Here is an 11156-nt window from a genome sequence, read left to right on the forward strand (position 1 = left end):
CTTTCTCGTGATCATCCGCGAAATTAGTTTCTTACCCTTTTTTTTATCGGGTTCGCTTCTAGACACCCTCAGTCCAGTCTTGTGGAGTCGAAAGGATAGGGTATTAGGGTTGGGGGTTGGCCATACCTTCCTGGGGATATCAGATGCGACCTCATTCGTCAAATATTATCTTTATCATTATTTGCCCCACTTTTTTTGTTTACTGTCCAAAAATCTAACTTTTCAAATTAATGTGGGACCAAATAGAAAATCCTCCATTACCAGCCTTTACTTGTACTTTACACATGGAATAGCGCTATTATAATTCAACATTACTACTAATATTATTAATGATTAATATTACAACCACGTTACAAGCAATATAACTGAACTAAACTCATCCAAAGTTCCCGAGTCCATTCAGTACGTCTTCAGACGTACTACTACTCAAAATTTACAGTTTTCCTACTCTTGTGAGAATATTGTCATCTCAATGACATATGCAGGGCGTCCCCCGCCACTCTTCTCCTGGTGCGCGGTTCGGTCTTGGCACAATGTCCTTTGCTTCTATTTAGTTTAACCCGTATATGTTAATTAAAAATTCGTTTTGTCCACTCTGTCTCTCGTTAGGTTAGCTTACTCACGACACTCCTGGTATCCAAGTCTATGGTTCACCAGCGGTAGTTACTTCTGGGGCTGCAGTCCCCATTTCGTCAGTTGTCTGGGCTCCACCACCCATCTCAACATCAGGCATCGCCGCCTCGCTCATCGCCAGCACACTGGTCAGAGTCGCTGCTTTCCTCTCTCGTATACGGAGTCTGGAGCTCTGGCACCAGGTGGCAAGTCTCGTCCAGTGTCTATAAAACACACACAGCAGGATCAGGCTCAAAACAATACAGGTTCCTATCACTGCTACAACTGACATTTTCTGTACCCTACGCCTATAGTCATGGTGGGACCGCAAATGAAAAAGAGCCCATTCTAGGGGATATTCCCTAACACCCACGGAACCCAGCTCATCGTCCAGGCCCTTCAGGACCTCTAGAGTGGCGTTCACATCAACAGTGATAAGATTCGTCTCATCGTCAGAGAACATCGATTTCAGTTCTGGGATCACCATTTTCCCTAACTGTCCCACATGATTACTGCTGCCGTATATACGGGCAGGCACTTTGAACTCATCCGTGATAACATCACATTTGTACGATTCCGTAATTATTCCAACGCCACTCATCAGCAGGGAAGTCACGTTTATTCTACCGTTGCTCTCATAACAATTTAGGGTTACTCGGTGTGGTTCAGAGGTGCTGTACACCCAGTGGTTGGGTGTCTTCAATAGTACAGGGGATCTTAATCCAGTTATTAACTTTCGTGCACAGCAAGAGGACATTTTTCCGATAAACAGCTCGGACACACAGCTCGGTCGTTTGGCCACACTCATCAGAACATGCTCCAACGGACAAACAATGAGTCGCCCGTTTAGGCATTCTTTACTGAATTTTGTCTCATCATACAAAGTATATTGCAATCTATCTTTACTAACCAGAAAATTTTGTCTTGTCATATCCCACTGGGACCATTTTTTGAGTGTGTGGTCGTATATCGGATAAGTGTAAACATTGTATACCTGAAACAATTTATCGTCGCTTTTTAGCGGCAACTGCAGCACAACCCTGAGGGTTTGCTCCATTACATAGCTACGGGCAATGACAACCGAATAATACTCATGCATATTTTCCAGCTTTACTGGCAAATGCAATTTGGCCGGGGTGGGTACAACCTTTTCTACTTCCTGCAGAATCTTTAGAAACTCCAGCGGCGAAAGTAAGTCACTGCTTAACTTTCTCCCTTCCAATTTTTCGATTCCATTATGAAACTGATTTATTTGACGAATTGCCTCTAGGACTGTATTCTTGGTTTCTGTAACTGCCGAATTTAATTTCAAATAACTGAACAAATTTTTTAACTGTTGTTGCATTATTTGGTCATTTTTGAAAAGCCTACTAACTGTTTGATGCATTACCGCGTGGTAAGCTTTTACTGTTGATAATATGGAATTTATTGTTTTAGAATGACTCACTAATTCTGACTGAACGTTGGCCAGAATAGTTATTTGTTCCTGACTATTATGGATTATACTGTCAGAAGCGGCATACAGATGTTTTACATCGCTGTTAATTTCTTCCAAATCGCTATTATCTAAGGTACCAAAAAGATATCTTAAAACGTGACCGCCCGCGTCCACTAGACCACGTTTGGCACGTCGTCTAGGAAGTAAATTTACTAACTCACTCACTTCCCGTAAATACTCTTTTATATTCTGTTGGATACCGGTGAATTCGTATCTGAAACCTGCCTCGAGTTGAGGTAGTGGGGAATGCATACTTACGTTATCCCTCAAAAGTTGGTCGTAGAATTGGTCCAGATACTCTTTTACCTCTACCACCAGACCACTCAGATTTTGGCCTTGTACTTGAAGTTCTGTTAGGTTGTACCTCAATGATATCTTCCAGTGGCTATCCGTCAAGAGGACCTCCTGCCCTCCTTCGAAGATTATACCTTGGTGGAAGCAGCTCACCAAACGGCACACTGCCCCCAATACAAACAAAATGATTCCTACAACAGATTTTTCAAAGTTACATTCAATTTTTAAATTGTTCCTCTCTCTTCACCCTGGATTCCCCCAAGCGCCCATACACCTCCCACGCCTAGCTAGTGTAATCAAGGAGATATCCTGGCCTCCTTCGGACCCTTTTTTAACTCGTTGGGACGGGTTCCGATGTCTCTTGTGAGACAGGAAGCTCGTCCATCTCGACCACGTTTTGTTCATCTACCCATTCATCGACCTCCGTCGTATCGGCAGCCGGCTGAGGGGCCAATGGAGCGCGCCTCAGGCATGGCTTGATACGGTTAACATGGACTGTTACTTCACGTTTTCTGATCTTCAGAACAACGTTCAGTGGAGATAGGACCCTCAAAATCTTGTATGGGCCCTTCCACAATTTCGACAACTTTTTTACCCTGTGACGTCCTACACTCGGTACATGCAACAGGACCATCTGACCTTCATGGTACTCGACTTTATTAGTCTTTTTGTTATACTGACGTTCGTACCGTTTACGAGCAGCACTTTTACGCTTCGCCGCTAGTTCAAAAGTCTCTTTAAGTTTACTCCTCAGGTCCTCCACGTGATTATTATACAAATCACTGGCCTCTGTAATGGTCAAATCAGCCTCCATTGGAATTGGCATCTCCATTTTTCGACCGAATACCATCTCGTACGGGGAGAACCCTGTAGTCTCATGGGCCTGAGAGTTGTAAGCCATCGTCACGTAGGGAATGTACTCATCCCAGTCGGTTTGATGTCTGTTAACGAAATGGCTAAGCATACGTGCAATCGTTGAGTGCACTCTTTCCAGTCGCCCATTTGACTGTGGGTGAAACCCAGTAGTTTGAATTTTTCGTATATGTAAGAATTTACAGAGATGACATATTAAATCAGAAGTGAAATTTGCACCCTGATCTGTGATTAGTGTTTTTGGGACTCCAAACTTTGTAATCACGCGCTGTACAACTGCTCGCGCTACACTTTCTGCCGTCTGGTCGGGTAGGGGAACGAACTCGCAGTAACTCGTGAAATGGTCCATCACACTCAGAATGTACACATTTCCCGATGCACTAGTAGGCAAAGGGCCCACTATATCTGCAGCAATTACTTCAAATGGAGCCTTCGGCTCGTTGAAGATGGTCCCTAGGGGAGCCTTTGTTTTTCCATAGTCTGTGCGTTGACTACAACTCCTGCAAGTCCTCACATAATCCAAAACGTCTTTGTCCATCCCCTTCCACCAGAATTTCTCTTTAACACGTTCTAGGGTTTTTGCTACGCCGGCGTGTCCGGCCGTAGGCAAATCGTGGTTTAATCGAATCACTTCACTAGTTAAATTGATTGGTACCACTAGACTTTTCTTCCCACCGTTTACTCGATATAAGATTTTTTCAGGGCTCATCTTGAAACTCTTTGCTTTTCTAAGCTCTTGGCATTGAGGATCATTATTTTGGCACTCGCGAAGCGTGGCAAGTTCGATCACAGGGAACTCGTCCCTGCGAACCGCTGCGCACATAGCTCTGCTGAGCCCATCAGCATTCGTGTGTTTCTTGCCAGGTTTGTGCTCTACAGTGTAGGTAAACTCTGCTAGTCGCAAAGCCCACCTCATCAACCTACTACTCGGATCTTTTAACGACAGCATCCATTTGAGAGCTGCATGGTCTGTGATGACCTTAAACGGACGACCTAGGAGGTAGCACCTGAAGTACTTGGTACTCCACACTAAACTAAGAAGCTCTAACTCTGTCGTCGAATAATTCTTTTAGGCTGGAAAAAGTGTCCTTGAACAGTATGCAACGGGGTGTTCTTGCCCGTCCACTACCTGGGATAAGACAGCGCCCAGAGCTTGTGTGCTTGCGTCCGTGGATAGAATAAACTGTTTAGTGAAATCTGGGAAAATTAAGACAGGCGCGGAGATCAGCATATGCTTTAGCTCGTCAAAAGCTTTCTGGCATTCTGGTGTTCATATAAATTCACATCCTTGTTTCGTTAAGTCAAACAGAGGCTTGCCAATGGTCGCAAAGCCCGCTATGAATCTCCGGTAATACCCCGCTAGCCCTAGGAATGATCGGACATTTTTAACAGTTTTCGGCACAGGAAAATCACGCACAGCAGACACTTTGTTCGGGTCTGGCTCCACTCCTCTTTTAGTAATTACATGACCCAGATAATTCACTTCGGCAGCCATGAAATTACATTTACTGAGTTGTACAATGAGATTGGCTTCTCTTAATTTTTCTAAAACCTCCTTAAGCGCTGCCAGGTGAGATGGCATGTCTTTGGAAAATATGATTATATCGTCCAAATACATCAAGCACTTTTCGCCCTTAAGGCCCATCAGTACCGAGTCCATTAGACGCTGAAATGTAGCCGGGGCGGTACTAAGACCGAAAGGCATACGCTGGTATTCATAATGTCCACCAGGCACGTTAAAGGCAGTTTTAGCCCTACTTTCTTCATCAACTTGAATCTGATGGTACCCAGCGCGAAGATCAAGCGCTGTAAACATACAACATCCTCCGAGAGAATCCAATGTTTCGGTGATATTTGGTAGGGGATACCCGTCGGGTGTAGTTATAGCATTAACGGCACGGTAATCCACACAAAAGCGGTATTTTGGTGTTCCATCTGGAGATTTTTTTGGAACTATCACTACCGGAGAAGCCCACTCACTGTGACTGGGGACTATGACCCCCTTATCCAGCTGATCCTGAATTAATTTATCCAGAACAGCTCTCTGATGGTAAGGTACACGATATGCTTTCTTATATACAGGAGCTGCGTCTCCGGTGCGTATAACATGCTTTACCGCAGATGTACAGCCTAAGGGTTGGTCGTCACTATGCGCGAATACACTCCTATACTCACGGAGGATTGACTTCACCCGCTCTCTATCTTCCCGCGGAAGGTGGTTTAACTTCGCATCTAAACAGGATTCAAACTCTTCATTGTTAATTTTTTCCACCCTGCTAACCCTAGCGACAGGTTCTTTCTGCCCTACTAAAATAATTTCACGTATAATCTGAGCCAATTTAATCTTGCCTTGCTCATTCAGATGTAGCCCATGTTTGGTATACATTGCCTTGGATAATTGTTTCTGGATGCCGTAAAACGCGATGTCTCCCCGTTCTTGTGTTGCTGCTCTTTGGACAAGCTCCTTGACAAGCATGTTTGCATCCTTCAGTTCTTCACTGACATTCACATCGTGTCGGTCAAAGATAGGAAACACAGCTATCCTCGGCCTCCACGTGTCAGGCAAGGAACGGAACGCCTGTTGTAGCGTTAGAGCATAAGGTGCAGACTTGTCAACGTCATTAGTTCCTCCAATTATAACAACTAGGTCGTTATCAGTTAACTGTACAATCTCTTTTTGTAAATTAGATACCACATGTTTTAATTTTCAGTTGGGCCTAAACACCACTCGTACTTCAACATCACTCGGTAACCGTTCGGACAATATTTCCTGTAGCCCACGCCCGTGGCTATCAGCCAAAATCAACACCTTGCTTCGAGTTTTCTTTGCCTCATCTAACTCGACAGGATCATCATCCAGTAGGCCTACTTTGATATTTTTTGAAAATAATAATTCCTCCTCGCTGACATTCACTACTTTAACCCAACAGCGGTTTTTGACTACTTTCGTGAGAGTTCTAGCCAGGTATACACCATGAATTGCGAGCGCTACTGGCTCAATTACAACTTCTCGCCCTTCCAATTCGTTAGTTTTGGCCGAAATCTTGTTTAATTTCACTTGAATACGTTTTTCGCATCGGGGAGGGATTTTAGTATCTTGGCAACAATAAACATAAGACTCTCTTTCGTTTCCACAGTCAAGTTTATGTTGGCGGCTGACAGAGGGTGGGACAGGGGCTGGTTCCATCTCGTGGACAGGTGCCTGTGCTCTCCGCCTCGGATCAGGCACGCTTTCGCCTTTATTTAAACGGTTTAGCCAAATTTCTTTTCCAAACAGTCTCATTACACCTTTTTCAACATCGATTGCTCCAAACCCGTCGTGGAGTATATCACAACCGAGAACAGCTATGTAACCTTTCGGGAGATTACTTACCACATAATCGCCAGGCACTTGCGCTCCTGGTTTCAGTGACAACGACACCTTTTGGCGTCCATACACCTTCAGAGTGCGCCCTGAGATACCTCTTAGTATCACATCGGGTTTGACCATTTGGGCAGAAGATGCACCTCGTTTTATGAGGGATACTTGAGCACCGGTGTCTACCAACACCTTGCCCTCACATTCTTCTATACGCCCTATTGCTACTAATTCCTGAGCTAAGTTCTTTACTTCAGGGACCACTCTGACAGATTTTTCGAGCATTCTACAATCTGATTGTTTCGCCTTGGAGACACCCTTAATTGGTTTCCTTACTGGCTGGACCCGGCTGTGGCGACTCGGCTGGGCCCGGTCTCGTTTCCCGCCGTCTGTCCAGAGGAATACCGAGGCTTGTAGGAGCGGCAGTCCCTCCTCACATGCCCTAGTTTGCCACAAGCCCAACATTTCAAACTACCTTGTAACGGTTGAGGTTTTGAGTTGTTTTCACCCCTAAATTCTCGCGAAATATGACCCTTCTTATGGCACTTAAAGCAAACAGTCTCGTTGTTCGTTTCTGAACGAAACACGCGTCGTTCAGGGGTGGACCGAGTAACGTCATGGGTTGGCCTTGCTATGTTTTCAATAGCGATAGCTAGTGTTATCGCTTCTCGCAACGAGGTAGGGAGCTTTAGCCTCGTCTGCTCACCAACGTTACCCATCAGACCCCTCACGAACGCATCCAGCGCACGTCCGTCAGCTTCCTCTCGGAGAGCTTTGTTGACATCGTTGTTGTCGGTGACCCGAATTGTTTTTTCATTTAGCACACGGACTCGGTCAGCAAACGCCTCAATGGTTTCGCCTCGCCTTTGTTGTATAAGTGATAGTTGCTGGAAGTAGCAGTGACTCGGCGCCTTGTCGCTGAATCTGCCAGTTAAAGAAGCCCTAAGGCTGGCATATGTCGTTAAATTTGTTTGGTCTTCTGTCCTGATAAATTGCAAGGCCGCTCCGGTCAGTTTTAATTTCGCTATTCGCAGCTTATCACCCTCGTCCCAGTGACACAAGTCGCTGACATTGTCTATACTTTCAAAGAAATGTGACAATGATTCTGGCCTTTCACCGCTGAAGGATTCGATAGATGTTACTAAGTCGAAACTTTTTCTCGGAGCAGCCGGTTCCGCGGCCCCCCTAATAGTTTGGTTCAGTTCGTCCAGCGTCATCGCTATTGCCTCGCGGCGAGACTGACGAAGCTCAGTCTCCAGAAGCGTAAGGGCTTCCTGGAGTTCCATGTCCGTTCCTCCGAGGCTAACACGGCCTGCCATATCTGCGGTGTCGAATTAATTAAATAAATTGATTTAAAAAAGTAATTTATGGTCCGCGCCTCCTTTTATTTAATTCTTAATTAAATGTTGTTAACCCACAGTTATCTGACACAATTGGCCGGTTAGCGTCGAAAATCGAAGATAAAGATCGTCGATAAAAATTTTCAAAGGCAAGACAGAGTAATTCACAGTATTACTCCAGTTCAATATTATTCACACACACAAAAAAAAATACTATTCTCAATCAAGTTTATCTTTGTTTCTCCTTAGATAAACCATTAAAATAACAGTTATTACTGATATTAATTTCCTACTCAATATTTTCAAAGTTCGATTCCCGCCATATGTTATAAAAGTAAAACTACGACTAAGTGAAACAAATACCCTGGAGTTGGTGACCAGAGCTTGAAGGTATAGCACAAAATGATCGCAAAATTTCATGCAATCTCTTTCTAGTAAATTGATTTAGTATTACTATATTTTTTTCATGTATTTACGTGCCTCCCTTCAAACACGCTTCCAACTATTCACCCAGCGTACTTAGAATCACTCTTAACTTACTTTAAAGTAATGTTAATCAGCCCCAAGCAATTTGTCTTGTTATTAAAAAGTACAACTATAAATATATTCTAAGTTTTTTATTTTTTTTTTTTTTAGTAAAATTGATTCAGATATGAGACTAGTTAAATTTGAAATATTTCTCAGCTGTCAATATAGTTAGCTAATTACGAAATTTCATCAGAATTCTATATCACATTGAATTAGGATACTCCACAAAGTTACAACAATAACAATCTAGATGGCAGTGACGGCCATCTTAATCTACAAGATTACAAGACAAAGGATTTGTATAACACTACTCGTTGTAGTGGAGAGGGGGAACAGACGCTATCTTTAAGCTTTAATAATGGCGGACATCCGTCCTTCTTCAACTCATATATATATTTAAAATTCCAGAATAATTCAGAGAATAGAAATTTTATCTCGAGAGTCGCACTGAATTTGTTTGGTTAAATCAATTAAATTAATTACAATAAACTTTTATTTACTTTACGTTACTTGTATGAAACTTGTAAAAGATTGCACCACGTGTTGAAACAATTTGGTACTTACCTTTATCCAAAGACATCTCACGTTCAGCGCAGATTTCACGACTTCTGACGATTTGTCCCGATTCTTGCACAGGAACCCCACACCTGACACCAATGTAACTCCACTGAACCCGCTTAAAGAATTAATCAGAACTTCCGATGCTTTGACTCAGGTAAAAGAACTACTCACGTGGCGATTGGATTTGATTAAATAAGTTTAATTTCGAATTTTTATTCACTAATACAATTGGTCATTAAATTCATGCTACAAAATAATACAAGTAATACTTTATAAACAAATTAAATTTAGAAGATGATTTTAACCAATGTTACATTAATTACATAGATAGAGAGGACGCGGACCGAGATGTTAACTACATATAATTTTGAACGCGACTGACGATCACCGGCTCAGCAGGTCAAGCCGCGGTCATCGCCTCAGCGGCCGTGGCCAATCAAAAAGGACTAGGCCTGTGTGAGAGGCTAGCTAGCCCTGGAGTCAGCAATTTGTATCAGCAGTGCACGAGGCTAGCTGCACAATTCCAGCTCCATAACTTTGTTCTATTTCTATTGCAATAATATTCGATTCCAGTTTCTGGGCTCAAACCTTAAATTACTTAGTTGGTGACGGGTCAAATTAACTATTATTATTTAGAAAATGGATTTCTTTTAAAATGGAAAAATTAGGTGACCAATATATATATACTATATTAATTCTGAAATCATAGTTAACATATATTTTGTCTGTCGGTAACGATTTACCAACGGGGCATTACATATCTACGGATGGTGTTCCTACTGCTGTATTGACGTCCACAGAGGTTACTTGGGTTACGGAAGTGCTTTTGGCGCGTGTAAGCAAGACTTCACTTGGAGTCCGGTTCTTTAAACTGCACAAACAAACAGACCGACCAATCTGAAATTCTACTATGGGATCTTATTAGGCTCACCTTGCAATGGTCGTGGTAATTTTTTATCAGATAAAGAGGTTGATGAGGGGCTTCCTAAACTGAATTTTAATGGCGCACTAGTTATGAAATCAAGTACATGTCTTCAAATTAAACTTTGAGATGAAGAACAAGATAACGGCATTGATCTTAATCTTAAGAACATAAATATAATATTAGCTCCAATTAGTAATGCTAGGTTTGACTTCAAAAATATTTTCAATACAGAGGGCAAACATTGGACCTTAGTTACTAATGATCTAAATAATAAAATATAGTATCATTTGGATTCACCAGCAAGTCTCAATCACCAATCTGATCTTCACTTAAGTAAATAATTTAGTTTAAATAGTAGTTTAGGTTAAATTTTTAAAGTTTCACACATAAAACAGAGATCTGACTTCGTCATGTACTTGTAGGAGAGACTCCGTTAAACACAACACGATAGCTAATTTTAAATATAGGAATACGTTTTAAGGGCTCATCTCCAGATTTTAGAACCATTCAGTTTATTGCAACATTACCTTAGATATCTTCGAAATAAAGAAATTCATCAATAGTGAAAAAAGTTTACTTGATACTAACTATTGAACTATAAGCGTAAACATGTTACAGTATAGAGGTATAAGGTTTTTGATCCTGGCTTGTGCAAAAGTATCTTAACTCCTTATGCGTTGACGGATTGTTGCAATATGTTGTTGAAAAAAGTACGGTTGTAATTCTAGTGAAGTGCTTAAAATAGTGAATGTCTAGTAAGTTATTCCTAACTGTCCTGGCTTTTATTTAATTAATTAACTTTAAAAGTGTTAACAGACGCCATTTTGTTAATAGCATTTATTTTTTACTTGTATTTTTTATATTCAAAATTATGTACCAAAATTTGATTTTTAGCTTAAATAGTTTTAGTGTTAATATTTTTAATTCATCATGAATTAAAAATATTACATACTAAAAGCACCTACTAAAAGAGACATTTCTCAACATATGTTTATACAGACCTTTTTGTTTGAAACGACGAATAATATCAGCCACAGAAGTTTGTAACAACCTTTGTGAACACTCTGCGTACATCTCATATATACATAAGGATATGTCCTGACTGACTGACTCATTACAGACTCGTTAATGCCCAGGAAAATCCATAAAAAATAAAGAAATAATGTT

The 11156-nt window shown here is 41.7% G+C and overlaps 1 protein-coding gene across 1 annotated transcript; it reads right to left on the reverse strand.

Moving 5' to 3' along the window:
• Nucleotides 1-457: 457 nt before the first annotated feature.
• LOC124369850 lies at nucleotides 458-9761 on the reverse strand. Its single transcript, XM_046827980.1, has 2 exons — nucleotides 9068-9761; nucleotides 458-2595 (listed from the first exon to the last, which is right to left on the reverse strand). Exons 1-2 carry the CDS (start codon nucleotides 9081-9083, stop codon nucleotides 644-646), a joined length of 1968 nt encoding a protein of 655 aa, XP_046683936.1. The 5' UTR covers nucleotides 9084-9761; the 3' UTR covers nucleotides 458-643.
• Between the last annotated feature and the right edge of the window lie 1395 nt (nucleotides 9762-11156).

The sequence above is a fragment of the Homalodisca vitripennis genome, chromosome X (assembly GCF_021130785.1).
Source record: "Homalodisca vitripennis isolate AUS2020 chromosome X, UT_GWSS_2.1, whole genome shotgun sequence".
NCBI lineage: Eukaryota > Metazoa > Arthropoda > Insecta > Hemiptera > Cicadellidae > Homalodisca > Homalodisca vitripennis.